The sequence below is a fragment of the Dendropsophus ebraccatus genome, chromosome 6, assembly GCF_027789765.1.
Source record: "Dendropsophus ebraccatus isolate aDenEbr1 chromosome 6, aDenEbr1.pat, whole genome shotgun sequence".
NCBI lineage: Eukaryota > Metazoa > Chordata > Amphibia > Anura > Hylidae > Dendropsophus > Dendropsophus ebraccatus.
Window position 1 is genome coordinate 66,789,704 of NC_091459.1, and position 16,351 is coordinate 66,806,054.

At 43.8% G+C, this 16,351-nt stretch overlaps 1 protein-coding gene across 3 annotated transcripts in view; it reads left to right on the forward strand.

Moving 5' to 3' along the window:
* The window catches only part of MELTF (melanotransferrin), a 92,768-nt gene that overhangs the window by 63,110 nt on the left and 13,307 nt on the right, over positions 1 to 16,351 (forward strand). For all 3 annotated transcript variants that reach the window (XM_069975093.1, XM_069975095.1, XM_069975094.1), the window contains 7 exons: positions 91 to 271; positions 772 to 923; positions 1,176 to 1,272; positions 6,172 to 6,363; positions 7,184 to 7,340; positions 8,114 to 8,178; positions 11,278 to 11,465. In XM_069975093.1, the coding sequence (XP_069831194.1) occupies positions 91 to 271; positions 772 to 923; positions 1,176 to 1,272; positions 6,172 to 6,363; positions 7,184 to 7,340; positions 8,114 to 8,178; positions 11,278 to 11,465 (1,032 nt within the window). The remainder of the gene's footprint in view (positions 1 to 90; positions 272 to 771; positions 924 to 1,175; positions 1,273 to 6,171; positions 6,364 to 7,183; positions 7,341 to 8,113; positions 8,179 to 11,277; positions 11,466 to 16,351) is intronic.

Below are 16,351 nucleotides of genomic sequence, written 5' to 3' on the forward strand. Positions count from 1 at the left end.
AACATATCAGTATGCAGTGACCCGGGAAAACTAAGATACCAATTTCCTATATATGTGATAAAATATGTAATCTGCTTCTATGTTATATAGCAAAAATACAACAGCCCCAGCTCCAGCTTCAAGATGTTCGACTCTGCTCCCTACAATGGCACTAACTTACTGTTTAGAGATGCCACAATAGAACTCAGGATGATTTCTAACCAGACGTATCAGTCCTGGCTCGGAGATGAGTTTCTGCAAGCAATGACAGGAATAGACTGTGACCTTGACAGTAAGGACAATGTCATTTATAATTCATATTTGGACAAAATCTGCAACTCTATTACTCTAAACAGTGTTTTTATGGCTTGTAATATTTTCTTACTTTAAAGATGCAGTGACTCAAATTATTTATTGTATCATTGGGGCATTGGGAGGGTATAGTCAAGGTATAGTATATGTGACTGGCAGATGTGTATGCTTGCATGTGCCGTGTATGTGCAAGTGTCTATGTCTGTTTATTGTTTACTGAAGTCCTGGCACTCTAAAACAGGTAGACTGGCACTGGAGGAAAGCTTGGCTTGTACTCAGAGGAGGACAATGTGTCAAGCATTCTTATTTAGGTGTTGAGTCTGGCACTTACATTATTTATTTGGCTGGCACTTTCTTCCTAGTCCGAGCCGCACGAAAAACTGACAGCTTACACATTTTGAAAGTGAGGCTATACTATAATGTAGAAATCATCCAGCAATAAGTGATCTGTCAATGCTTTTATGTTCCTATGTATTTAAGAGTTACCAAAATCCCTGCGTTGGTGCAGCCTTAGCACACAAGAAGTCTGGAAGTGTGCAGATATGGCCATTGCATTTAAAAACCAAACATTGGATCCCCCAATTCAATGTGTCTCTGCTGAGAGCTATGAAGACTGCATGAAACTGATTAAGGTTAGTATACACTGTGTGTGTGTATATATATATATATATATATATATATTACACTAGACTATACTGATGAAGCAAGAGTGTTGTCCTGTGCTAGGGCATATGGAGGTTATATAACTGGTGCAATATCATATATTAAGTAACAGTATCGGACAACAAAGTTTTAATTCCTATGTGCATATTTATTATTACATTACCCTCATCAATAACTTAATACTTTGTAATTCACCAGCACTCTCTGTTTTATCCATTCAGCAAAAAGAAGTTGATGCAGTAACACTGGATGGAGGAGACATTTATACAGCTGGGAAAACATATGGACTTGTGCCAGCAGCTGCAGAGAGTTATTCTGGTAAGTGTTTAATGCAGACAATGAGGATGTACATATGCATATTGTAGTCTATTGTCTACCTAACAGTGGGTTCATGTGTAAACAGTCAATATGAAATACAAATGTTTGTATGTATAGTAAATATGTCACAATCATCTAAGTCTTAGTCTTTCTAGGAGTAATAAATGGAAGCTCTATCTGAAGTGGAGTCCCTATGGCTTTACACAACTGAGACATGGATGCTTTATGTGTTACCATTTGGTGCTCTGTACAACCCAGATGAATAAATTCAGTAGGCCTCAAAGGTATATGAACATACAGCAGGGTCCTATAGACTCCTTGAGGCACTATTTTACAGCTCTGTTGAACTCCAGGGTTGTACTCCATGCACCCATCTATTTCACAAGTTTAACCCTTAGAGCAGTGCTTCCCAACCTTTTCCACCTCGGGGCACACCTTGGAAAAAAAAATTTCCTCGGGGCACCCCTACTAAATAATGTTCTACAAAATAAGAAAAGTGTCATACAGTGACTCACCGGTGACGTCTTCTTTGATCTGAGCAGTCACTTTCCCTTTTCCTCTCCATCCGCCATGATGATTTCTTCCAGCTACTTTTTATCTCTTCAGAACCTGCGAGACAAACAATTTAGGCTCCGCACATTTCTGGCAACTTCCTTTCCTTTCTCCCTCCTGTCGGCTCCCAAAGGAACTGCGCTGTTTGGTGTTATGTGCAGTAACGCGAGTAGGAATGTGGGATGCCCCCTGGATGTAGGATCCCCTGCTGTGATAAACTAATAATGTCCCCAGAGGTGCCCCTATGAACTAATAATGCCCCCAGAGGTGCCCCCATGAACTAATAATGCCCCCAGAGGTGCCCCCATGAACTAATAATGCCCCCAGAGGTGCCCCCATGAACTAATAATGCCCACAGAAGTGCCCCCATGAACTAATAATGCCCCCAGAGGTGCCCCCATGAACTAATAATGCCCCCAGAGGTGCCCCCATGAACTAATAATGCCCCCAGAGGTGCCCCCATATACTAATAGTGCCCCCAGAGGTGCCACCATATACTAATAGTGCCCCCAGAGGTGCCCCCATATACTAATAATGCCCCCAGAGGTGCCCCCCATGAACTAATAATGCCCCCAGAGGTGCCCCTATGAACTAATAATGCCCCCAGAGGTGCCCCCATGAACTAATAATGCCCTCAGAGGTGCCCCCATATACTAATAATGCCCCCAGAGGTTCCCCCATATACTAATAATGCCCCCATATACTAATAATGCCCCCAGAGGTGCCCACCATGAACTAATAATGCCCCCAGGGGTGCCCCCATATACTCATAATGCCCCCAGAGGTGCCCCCATATACTAATAATGCCCCCATATACTAATAATGCCCCCAGAGGTGCCCCCCATGAACTAATAATGCCCCCTGCTCTGCCCCTAAAAAAAACAAACATCCTACTCACCTAACCCGCGCTGTGGCTGCAGGCAGCAGCTCTTCCTCCTCTTCTGGCTCCATCTTGCGAGCCGCAGGGACGGGACTTCCGGCAGGCATGATGACGTCACATGATCACGCCCACCGGAGAGGTCACGTCCCGGCCTCCCATAGGCTGCTGGTATGAAGTGCCGGCGGCCTATGGGAGTGAATATAGGAGCAAGACGCTGACACTTCCTGCTCCTATATTCTGCTTACTTTAATGTTCCGCCCGCTCATAGCGCTCATAGTGCGGGTGGAACATGAAAGTGATTGGTGCATCCCGAGAAGCTGCGCGGGATGCTTAAAGAGACAGCGCACATTTCCCACCGGGATCCCGCGGCACCCCTGGCGGGTTCTCCCGGCACACCAGTGTGCCGCGGCACCCCGGTTGGGAAACGCTGCCTTAGAGGACTGGGCCAATTAAAATTTTTGCAATTTTGTTTTTTCCTCCTTGTGCTTAAAAGGCTATAGCACTTGCATTTTTTTTTACCTAGAAACCCACATGAGCCCTTATTTTTGCGCCACTAATTGTACTTTGCAATGACGGGCTGAATTTGTTTATAAAGTACACTGTAAAAGCAGGAAAAAATTAAATGTGTGGTAAACTGCATTTTTTTCATTTGGAGGGTTTTTGTTTTTACGCCGTTCGCCCTGGGGTAAAAATGTCTTGTTATATATATTCCTCGAATCATTACGATTACAACAATATGTCACATGTATAATTTTTATTTTATCTGATGGCTTGTAAAAATTCAAACCATTGTTAGCAAATATATGTTCCTTAAAATCGCTCTATTCCGATGCTTATAGCGCTTTTATCCTTTGGTCTATGGGGCTGTGTCAGGTGTCATTTTTTGCGCCATGATGTGTACTTTCTCCCGGTACCTTGATTGTACATATGCGACTTTTTGAATGCTTTTTATTACAATTTTTCTGGATTTGATGCGACCAAAAATACGCAATTTTGCACTTTGGGATTTTTTTGCACTTACGCAATTTACCGTGTGAGATCAGGAATGTGATAAATTAATATTTTGGGCGATTACGCATGCAGTGATACCAAGCATGTTTATTTATTTATTTTATTTATAACATGGGAAAAGCGGGGTGATTCAAACTTTTATTAGGGGAGGGGGCTTTTTATTAATAATAACCCTTTTTTTTTTACTAGAAACCCCCCTGGGAGACTTTTACTATAAGTGCACTGATCTCTCATTGAGTTCTATGCAGTATAGTTATACTGCATAAATCAATGAGATCGGCACTCGATTGCTTTTGGCTCCTGCAGCCGAAAACAACCGAATGCCGAGCCGAGATCAGCGCCATTACGGCGCAGACCCCTGCCAGGTAAGGACACAGGGATCGCCCGCTAGACACCAGGGAATCGGCTATATGTAGTAATCAGATGCGGGCACGGCGATTGGACCATGCTCGCTAATAGCCGTGGCCCCGGGCTACAATCGGCACCTGGGACCGCGGCGCTCTGAACACCCCTAGGCTGCCCAGGACGTACCTGTACGCCCAGGGTCATCTAGGACAGTGCTTCTCAAACTTTTTCTACTGGAGCCTCACCTGACATACAAAATGCTGCCTGGGCCTCACCAGACTGACCAAGAGGATGCTAAGGCTTCACCATGGTGGAAGTCCATGCAGATATAAGAACTACTGATTAGTCTACCCTTCATTTGTCTCCTAGTCTCTGTATAATATTAAATAAGTGCAGAATCAGCCAACAATGTTCTATAACCAGAAATTGTTGAAGTCGGGGAAAGGGTTGTGCAGCTTACAGTCACTTTTATGAAAACTCCCTCCTCAGCTGGGCCTTACCAACAACTAGGGGGCGCCTCACTGGTGAGGCCAGCCTCACAGTTTGAGAAGCACTGGTCTAGGGGTTAAAGGGGTAGTTTGGCAAAAAAATATCTTTCAAATCAACTGATGCCAGAAAGTGCCATAGATTTGTAATTTACCTTTATTAAAAAAATCTCAAGTCCTCCAGTACAGTAGTGCCATAATTTGTTCCATGACTGTGCTTGTGATCCAAATCACTCTTATACGAAAGCAAATTCTCCCATATGAAATCATTAAAATGTACACAATTGTTTCCACACCCCCAAAAATTTATTTTTTTTAATTCTAAATAACATGTAAAAGAAATGAAGCAAACATTTAGAAACAGCAAAATATGTGATATGATAAGTTACTGTACAGTATAGCAATCAGCATGTGGAGTATAATGTATAGTAAGAGCATAAACCTGAAAAAACAGCAGCAGTTTGCAGATACAGGATGGAATTGCAGATCCCCATAAAGCAGTAGCATAGTACAACTGGTCACATGACAGCAATGGGGAAGGGGTTATGTTCAGCATGGGCCAATCAGGAAGTGAGAATCACAGAGCTGTGCAGGAGGACAGTGACAGAAAGTTTTCTATACAGCAGTGTGAATGGCTGAGTGTAAGTGCTGGCACATTATAGCAGGATTGTAGAGGACACTCTCTGTCCAAGGAGAGAGGGGTAACAGCTATGAAGAGATTACCTCCACAGTCTTGTTGTCCCCTGATGTAAGCCCCAGCCTGAAGTGGATCTGCCATGATTTGGAAGGTGAGGAAGACTTCCTGGGTGAGAGTACAGGGCTGTAGACCAGGCTATGTAGACCATGCCGCTCCCCCACTCCCCCTCCAACCCAGTACAGGGAGATCTTAAACCAAAGCAATGCTCTTAAACCAAGTCTCAATTACAGTTACAAAACTGTGAGCTCTTCTTGCAAAGTGCTCTCAATCTAAGTTACTCTGAAACTGAGGTACCACTGTACTTATCAGTTGCTATATGTCCTGCAGGAACTGGTGTATTTTTTCTATTGTGACACAGTGCTCTCTGCTGCCACCTCCGTTCCTGACAGGAACTGTCCAGAGCAGTAGCAAGTCCCCATAGAAAACCTCTCCTGCGCTGCAGACTGGAAAGAATACACCACTTCCTGCAGGACATACAGCAGCTGATCTCGGATTTCATGTAATTATTCAAAGTATATGATGGACCTTTTCATCAGTACACTCATTGTATTGTTTCATGTAAATGTGGGTATGTGAGCACTACCTCTGGGACTTGTCACGTGGGCTGTTTTGCGTAGTCTAAGTAACTCCCATAGACGTTAATGGAAAATAGGTAAACAGAGCATACCACCATGAGCTGCACTGTTTCTTTAAGCTATGGAATTGGTATATCTTACAGTGCAAAGCTATTTGTGCAGCTTCCATTAATATCAATAGGAGTTGTAAACTACATAAAACAGTCTGCTCTACTGTTTCTGGATTTTCCGCCACCTCCAGCTGCCATAAGCATCCCAAATGGACCCAATGGTTATAGAGACACATGTAGGTCCCATTGGTGGCTTGGCCTTCATCATTACCAACCTTATCTTGTTTTACCTTTATTCATCTAGACAATCTGTCTGATAACTACTATGCAGTGGCTGTGGTGAAAAGAACACCTCAGGATTCCTTTACCGTTCATGAACTTAAGGGCAGAAAGTCTTGTCACACAGGGTATATGCAATCAGATGGATGGAATATCCCAATTGGTCTGCTTACTAGAAGGGGTCTCATCAGACCAGACGGCTGTAATATTGTCAAAGGTAAGTGCATGACAGAACTCCAAGGCATAATTATGTATATGCTTACAAATAAAGTTTCTTTTCAACAAGTCAGACTTTAGGATTAAAGAAGTTCAAAAATGTAATTTACACTATAGAGGCAACAATTTCTTCCACATACCTTCAGTGGCAAAATTTTCTGCCGTGGATTCCGCTTTCCACCCAAAGAATTGAATCGTCCGCTGGAGAAATCCTATAGAATTTAATATGGCTTAAATTCTGGTTGAATTTGCTTAAATTCCTCTTGAATGTCCATTCTTTTGGCGGGCGGTGGAATCTGCCTGTGCATAAAATGGAGTCTATGGCACAGGCGGAGATGCAAGCGGGGACGACCGACTGAACTTCTCTGCATGGACTCCTCAGTGTGAACCCACCCTAGGCGAGGAATTTCAAGCAGAAAACTTTCCTCTTCAATTCCTCCCCTATTCCTCAGTGTGCACACACCTAAGGGAATCTGTCAGCTGCAATTCACGTTTCAAACTGCTGACACTGTTAGATAGCTGATAGGACAAGAATACACATAGCACCTTTTCATATATCTGTCTGTGCTCCCAGAAAAATGTAGAAAAATGCTTTTATTCCATAATATAAAGAGTGAAAGAGGCTTTACCTGACCCTGCTTGGGACTCAGCTTTCAAGTTTCAATCAACCACAAGGAAGGGGGGGGGTGAGGAGACATTCCAGCTGACATCAGATCCAGAGCTTGGAAAAGCCTCTTTGACTCCTTGTACCAGAGAATAACAATTAGTAAACTGCATGTCTAAAATATTGTACTCACTTTCATCTCACCTTTTTATTAAAGCTGTTAGTGATTTTTTCTCTGAGAGTTGTGTGCCGGGAGCAAACCAAAAAGGTTTCTCATCCAAACTTTGCCAACTTTGCAATGGTGATGGAAAAGGAAATAATAGATGTGAAAACAGCAACAAGGAACAGTATTATGACAATTCAGGGGCTTTTAGGTAAAAAAAAAATCTATTTAATTTATTTTTCTATTTATTTATTTCTCATGTATCACAACTATTTTAACCTGGCAGTAGTTAAAATAGTATATGGCGGGAACTTTACTGCCTGTCAGGTCATTGCTGTAATAGATTCATAGCTATAAAATGTCATATTCTGCATCATGCTGGAGGCTTGGGCACTATGGGCATACAAACATACTGAAAACATACCAAAGAATCATACAAATGAATAGTTTACAAAACTACAGGTACGCTCCATACCCAACCCTTAAACTACCGCCCTTTCATTTCCAACCAACTGGCATGCAGTAGCAAGCGGTATGCTGCAGCAGACTCCTACCACACATGTACACCTTGCCACCCAGAGCCTGCTTGGCATGTGTTTTTCCACCAGCTGTGACTTCTTCTGCACTAAGCAACTTGTGAACTGCTGAACCAAAGGGTGGGTGGGGGGGGACAACTGGCTAAGCTGAGATTTGTGGACTGAAGGCAGATGGAAATCAGCTAACATATATAGCAGTCTGGAACTCATGCCTTGAGATGCCACATACAGCCACTGGGCATCCTCCATAGACAATTGGGTACCCTCCATATACATTATATACATATCCCCCCCCCCAATAAATAAATACAAATTTTGAAAATATAATCAAGTTGTCTTTTTTTTTATATATAGCAACCTGAATTAAGACCTGCATACATATGGTACATTTGTGTTCTCTTCTTGAGTTGTACTAATTTTAAATTATTTTCTATGTTTATGACTGCAGGTGTTTGATTGAAAAAGGAGATGTGGCCTTTGTGAAGCATAGCACAGTTTTTGGAATTTGTGATGGTATTTATTCAAGCCTTTCTATGTCTTAGAAAAAATCAAATGTTCATTATAGTTATATATTTTTGGAGTAATGAAAAATACAGCAAACTCAGCAAGAAGCTGTCCTTTCACAGAACATAATAAAGATACTATTTTACCTAAATACGTTCCTCTGGGGTCTTCCTGCAGTGTCTTTAGGTCCCCTGCTAAACAATCTCGCCACCACTTCCAAGATGGACCTGTCTCCGCAGTGACAGCCTGCTTAGCCAATCAGTGGCCGCTATGCTGTCCTGTCTCAGTCAATGATTAAATGAGCTATCACTGCCGAGATGAGTAAGTTTTAGAGGTACCAGCATTATCGTTCAGCAGGGGACCCAAAAGTAAGACTAGCGTGGTGAGATAAGAAGCATGTTTATTATGTTCTACAGCAGGGCAGCAGTTAATAAAAAGTTTTCCATGGCCTGAGTACCTTATTAATTGACAGGTGGATGCTGCTTTTAGGTTGGTAGCAGTCCCTTTTATTTACTGGGCTGGCAGTGTCAGCAGAATGTAGGAACTACTTATGGTAGCATATGTTCTTTCCATGAGGCTGTAAAGTTGGCCATCATCAGCTGTAGTTCTCTCAGGTTATTTTCACAAATTTCTAGATGTTTTCCTGCTACTATTTTCATACAGACTTTTACTATTTAGTGTAACTAAAGTAAAGGCAATATATGAAAGAGGTTCTTACCCCGGTTTAATCGCTGTGCCCACTAATTAGCATTTTAAATGCAGCTGTCAAAGCTGACAGCTGAATTTGAAAAGCTGCTTGGCCACTTCCCTGGTGTCTAGTGGGGGGGGGATCATCCTCCCCCCCCCCATGCGGCGTTGTCGCGGAGGAGCGATCCCCACATCTGAGTCCGGCTGGGGTCTGCGCCGTAATGGCGCTGATCCTGGTTTGGCATTCTATTGCTTTTGGCTGCAGCAGCCGAAAGCAATAGAGTGCCTATCTCATGGATCTATGCAGTATTACTATACTGCATAGATCTCTATGAGAGATCAGAGCAGGCATGCTAGAAGTCCCCCAGGGTAGCTTCTAGTATGTGTGTAAAAAAGTCAATAATTTTTTTTTATTATTAATAAATATTCCCCTCCCCTAATAAAAGTTTGAATCACCCTCCTTTCCCCATTTTATAAATAAAAATAAAAAAATAAACAAACATGTTTGGTATCGAATCACATTCCCGATCTCTTACAGTAAATGGCGTAAGCGTAAAAAATTAAATGGTACAAAATTGCGCATTTTTGGTCGCATCAAATCCAAAATAATTGTAATTGTAATTGTACCGATAGAAAGTACACATTATGGCACAAAAAATGACACCTCACACAGCCCCATAGGCCAAATGATAAAAGCGATATAAGCCTGGGAATAGAGCGATTTTAAACATTAATGCGGGTTTTTTTCCAATTTCATCACACATTTAATTTTTTTCTGGTTTTGCAGCGTACTTTATGCAAAAGTTAAGCCTGACATTGCAAAGTACAATTAGTGGCGCAAAAAATAAGGGCTCATGTGGGTCTGTGGGTAAAAAAATGTTAATGCTATGGCCTTTTTAACACGAGGAGGAAAAAACAAAAGCGCAAAAAAAAAATTGGTCCAGTCCTGAAGGGGTTAACACTGAGGAATGGGCGAGGAACTTGAAGTGGACTCCAGTCCAGTACACAGATAGAAGTCTCTTTGAATATTACAGTTTGTATAGGAATGACTTGCAGCACTCACCTGCCACCTACTCTTTATGAGCAATATTTTTACAATGACTAAATTAAGCAAAGGTATATTGGTGGCTTTTAATCTTATAATTGCTTTGGGGAACAGAGCAATGTCCCATTGTGTTCACTGGGATTTCTGCTCTGTTGTTCACACGGTGAAATTTCCTCGCAGAAATTTCCGCTGCGGATTTGCTTTCCGTCGAAAGAATTGACATGTCGATTCTTTGGGCAGATTCCTATGAAAGTCAATGGGGCATGAATTCTGCTTGAATTCTGCCAGAGCTGAATAGGCGAGGAATTTTAAGCTTCCCTTTTAAAACTTTTCTTGCCTATTCCTTAATGTGAAGATATTCTTATTAAGTCAACAGGAAGCTGCTGTCCACTTTTAATTTACAGCTTTTAGGTAGCAAAATAAAATTTCTTACAAACACTTCATCGCACGAAAATCAACTGCAAATACCACAAAATAAATAATTAAACATACTTAGAAAAAACATAGATATTTTATAAATTTAGTACATTTTGCATTTATATAATTAGTGTTCTGCAAAGGTAGAACCAGTGCCGTTTTAATACATTGGTGGGCCCAGTGCAGAGGCCTCAAGAGTGCCCCCCCCAACCCAGCGTTATCAGAATCGGAGCTCCACACACAGTATAATCCCCTGAAAATGTCCCCACACTTTATTAAGAGCCCCAATACATACGGTAGTTACCTCATAACGATATCACCAATGATACCATTATATAATACCGCTACACACCATGACCACTATCACTACAGCCCTATAACAGTTACATCCATTTACTCACAGGGGGCGTCTTCTCTCATCAGTCTTTCACCTTTTCTTTCACTCCATCCAGCCTGGGCCACCTTGAAGTCTTCCCCAGCTGTGAATCTTCTCTCCAGAATCTGCCAGAGAAACATTTTAGGCTCCAACACATACAGTAGTAAGGTCCCCTGTACCCCTATACAGTATTTACCCCCCTATGTACCCCTATATAGAAGTTACCCCCGACCTGTCAGTGCCGCTGCTGCTGCCTATACCTATGAGCGCTCTTTACCAGCGCTCATAGCTACAGTGCAGAGCGCAGCAGCAGGCGGGGGGGGGGCCTGCAGGGGGCGCCATGGATGGGTAACTTACCCATCCCGATGGCGCCCCCCTGGCAGGCTGGTGGCCGGAGTCCTGTGCGACCCCACTGGTCGCACAGAGCAAAAGTCGGCCCTGCGCAGGGTGGGCCCCTTTAACCAGTGGGCCCGGTGCACGTGCACCATGTGCCCTCTTGTTAAAGCGGCCCTGGGTAGAACTCATAGACTGTCATATAAAATACAAAGATTTGACATCCTAAATAATTTTATTTTCTCTCTAGGAAACAGTACAGAAGATTGGGCAAAGAATTTAAAATCCTCTGACTTCCAGTTGCTTTGTCCGAATGGTGCCAGGGCAGAGGTGACACAGTATGCAGATTGTAACTGGGCCCAAGTCCCTGCACGTGCAGTTATGGTTCACCCAGATACAAATATATATGCATTGTTTGGCCTTCTGGATAAAGCTCAGGTAAGGGTTATAAGCAGAAACATTCCTACACAATAGAACATTATGGGGTAATAAATTCTGTAATTCTGCCATGTATCATTACTTCCTATACACAGGGTGACATTTTTTGACAGTCATTACAGTCAAGTCACTGACTGATCATACTTGTTTCAGCTTTGGCACAGTACCTGTGTGTATATTACATTTGGCGGTATTCTGATCATGCCATATTATACACTATTAAAGAATATATCATTAGCCATCTTCATACTACATTATTAGCCTTTCGCTTGAGGTATACATTGGGAAGACTCCTGACTTATAAATTGGATGGAAGGCTGCTGCGTATCCCACTCCTACATTGTGAGATGTTAACAGCTCTATATAGAAGAGAGTCTCCCAAATCTGTTATCTGTTTGATACATTGTAACTTTATATATTTGGGCAATTATACAGTTTGAATAGGAATAACTTGTGGCACACACCAAAATTCAACTTTGCCAACGTTTATTGCACATAAGAGGTTATAAGACGCAGACACAGACACTGCTTGTGTATGTGTCTTATGACCTTGTGCAATAAATGTTGGCAAGGTTGGTATGGGAGTTGTTGAGCTCGGAGTGCTGTTGGTGATTCTGATTTGGTAGTGCTATCCAGATTTTCACTTTGTACACATGTTATTTGGGCACTTATTTCATTAGAATCCCACAGAGGCAGTGTACTACCTTCCTTTCCTTGCAGTGAAGGACCCTCTGCCCCCTGGCCTAACCTGACTGCAGCAGTAACACCCCATGCAGTGCTTTAAACAAGGACCCCTGTTGCAGCTCTGTCACAATGGCTCAAAATAACTGTGCTGATTTCCAGTGATAATCCCTCATACAGACATTCTTACTTTTACATGTGCAAAAAAGTCTGTGGAGCCTCAATTAAGAATCTTAAAATAGGGGACTAGCCAGATATCCCTCCAGGGAAAGACCCAGCCAAGGGGTTGGCTCTGGTAAGGAGACCACCAAAACCACCATAATTTGTGGCTCTTTCAGTAAACATCCAACTCAATTTCGAGTCTAAGTACATGACAAGGGAAATATCAAAGCCAGGTATCCACCCACAGACAGCTGTTTCAGGACATTTCCCTTCATCAGTGTGGAGTAGGATTCTGGCTAGGTGGGAGCAATGCCTAGTAGACCACTATGGCAAAATGATCACTGATCTTAGGAAGACCAAATACAGAAGACAATGTCGGGTGCTAGTTAAAGTGCTCAAAGGAACAGGGACAATCTTATTTTTACATGCACATTTAGGATTTCGATATTGTCCAACTTCAATATTACACTATTTATTACTTATTCAAAGTGTCCCTGTCATTTTGAAAAACGTCCAAAAACTTGTGCATGTTTAGACCCTGACTGATCTCTATATATTGCTGGGAGAAGCACACAGCAGCACGTTTCACTTCCCAGCTGGGAGAAATCCCCATCCACCTGCACCGGATGAGCTCCGTACAATTATAATGGAGCTTGTTTAGTACAGCTTTTGGAGAATACAGACTTTTCGGTAAAGAAGCAAATTATCACACTCTCTCTTCTCAGCGATATCTACAGATCATACGGGGTTCTAAGCACTTAGACCCCGAATGATTAAAACTTTTCACATGACATCTGAGATGTCAAAGGTTTTCCTAAATGACAGGGATGGTTTAACTGCTTGATGAGAGATTTCAGCTTCAAATGAGAGACTCTACATAATTATTCGGCAGACTTTATAAAATCTCAAAATCCCTTTCTAAAATGTCTAAATGTATAAGGCAGTGCTTCCCAACCTTTTCCAACTCGGGGCACCCCTTAGAAAAAAAAATTAGCTCGGGGCACCCCTACCAAATAATGTTCTACACAATATAAAAACCGCTATTCAGGGACTCACAGGTGACGTCTTCTTTGATTCGAGATGTTCCTCTCAGTTTCCTCTCCATCTGGTCCAGACCTCCGTGACGACTTCTTCCAGCTACGTTTCATCTCTTCAGAACCTGCCAGACAAACATATTAGGTTCTGCACATTTCTAGCAACTTGCTTCCCTTTCTCCCTCCTATAGGCTCCCAAACTGCCCATGCTGTGTCCTCAATATAGTAATCATGCCTCCTGCTGTACCCCCATATAGTAATCATGCCTCCTGCTGTACCCCCATATAGTGATAATGCCCATGCTGTACCCCCCCATATAGTAATAATGCCCATGCTGTACCCCCATATAGTAATAATGCCCATGCTTTACCCCCCATATAGTAATAATGCCCATGCTGTACCCCCCTATATAGTAATAATGCCCATGCTGTACCCCTCCATATAGTAATATTGCCCATGCTGTACCCCCCATATAGTAATTATGCCCATGCTGTGCCCCCCATATAGTAATAATGCCCATGCTGTACCCCTCATATAGTAATAATGCCCATGCTGTACCCCCCCTCATATAGTAATAATGCCCATGCTGTGCCCCCCCATATAGTAATAATGCCCACGCTGTACCCCCCATATAGTAATAATGCCCTTGCTGTACCCCCCCATATAGTAATAATGCCCATTCTGTGCCCTCTCCCTGCTCTGCCTCTCCCCCATGCTGCCCCCTCAGTATAAATAGCCCCTGCATGTTGTGCCCCCACCTATACATAAAAAAACAAACATACTACTCACCTAATCCTGGCTGTGTGGCTGCTCTTCTTCTCTTCGGGCTCCATCTTGTGAGCCCCGGGGACGGGACCTCTGGCAGGTGTGATGACGTCACATCATCACGCCTACCGCAGAGGTCATGTCCCGGAGTCCCATAGGCTGCAGGCATGAAGTGCTGGCGGCCTATGGGAGTGAATGTCGGAGCAGGAGCTGACACTTCCTGCTTCTACATTCTGCTCAATTGAATGTTCCGCCTGCTCAATGTGTGAGCGGAACATCAAAGCAATCGGTATATCCCTAGAAGCTGCGCGGCCACAAAGGGACAGTGTCGCATTTCCCACCAGGATCCCGCGGCACCCCTGGCAGGTTCTCCCGGCACCCCGAGGTGCCGCGGCACCCCGGTTGGGAATCGCTGGTATAAGGTGTCAAGTTCTCAGAGTTTTTAAAGTCAAGAAGGTTATATTATGATCACTATTCCAGAAGAATAATGAGAAAAAGATTTTACAGACAAAGTAATATAGAGAAAGGGCCCAATTACATGGAAGGATTGTTTAGCAAAAAATCGTTAAATCGTTCATATTTAACCTCTTAAGGACCCATGACGTACCGGTACGTCATGGATCACTGTCACTTAAGGACCCATGACATACCGGTACGCGGGTCCTTTAAGAGGCGCCGCGGACCGGCCGCATGTGATCGGGAGAGATGGCCTGCAGAAATACACTGCATGCCATCTCTCCCTGTCGGCATGGGGGGTTGTTAACCCCCCCCCCCCATGCCGACGATCGCCGCTATTGGCTCATCAGTTCAGATCAGCCAATAGTGGCGATCGGAACCTTTCCGGGCCAAAAAATGGCGGTCGGTGCTGTCCGAGGACAGCACCGACTGCCATTACTGTAAAAAGTAATGGTAGTCACAGTGCCACCGGCCCGATAGTGAACGGCGATCAAAGTCCCCAAAAGTTATAAATACCTGATCCGGACCCCTCAGCTAGGTAGCTGAGGGGTCCAGAGCAGGTATTTGTACATTACTCACCTGTCCCGTGGTCCTGATCGGCGTCTTCCGGGTTCGCGGCGTTCTCGTCTTCTGGTCGGGTCTTCGACATCCCGTTCGGCTTTTTTCGGCTCCATCGTCGTCTTTTTTCGGATCTTGTGCTCTGCTGCCCCCTAGCGGCTGATAAGTGTAATATTGTTCAGTATGTAATAAAGTTTTTTTTTTTTTTCTTCCAAATTTTTTTTTTCTATTTTCCGCACCCTATCGCCGCCGAGTGTTGATCAGCATCGCACGAAAGTGCGCTGCTAATCAGCAACTCCTCCTTTTTGGCGTAGGGTTTTTTTTTCTATATCCTACTGCCACGGCGTAGGTTTTTTTTTTATACTTACTGTAAAAAAAACACGTAAAAAACACTACATTACACCACACTACACTACATTGAATAAAGTTTGACACTACACCACTACAAACCCCATATACCAATCCCCGTATAAAGATGGCCCCCAGGGTGTTTTCGGTGTCGGACGCATATGCCTCCGACACCGAAACAGCCAGTGAGGATGAATGGGGGCGATCCTTCGTTCCTCCATTCATCCTCCAATCACGTATCTCGGGGTAGCGTAGCGTACGCTGCCTCCCAGACACGTCTTTTCCGCCAGTACCGTCCCAATAAGAGATGACGGTATGGCATGAAATTCTACTAACTCTGTGAGAGTACCTCAGGGTACACTTACAGATTTAGCGTACGTGCACACTGCGGAATGGCGAAGGATAACCCTTTGTGCATTCCGCAGCTGGCACCCGCCGGCGGACTGATGCAGGCGTGCGTCTCTACCCATGTCATAGACTCCATGTTATGCACGGGCGGATTCCATCGTCTGTCCAAAGAATGAATACATTGGACGGAGAGCGGAATCCGCCCGTGCATAGAATGGAGTCTATGACATGGACGGAGACGCACGCCCGCATCAGTCCGCCGGTGGGTGCCAGCTGCGGAATGCACAAAGGGTTATCCTTCGCCATTCCGCAGTGTGCACGTACCCTTAGAGTGTATGAAGGAAGGGACACCCAAATCCACCCCCAGATGCCCCCCCCATCCTCGGAGTTAGTGGGGAGATCATTCGGGAACTAATCTTCCCACTGCTGTATAAAGGTTACCACCCATACGGGGATAACTTTTATACCAGCACCCCCTCTTCCGGTCCCTCTCTGCCCGAGCTACTGTAGCTTGCAGAACGATCCAAAAATATC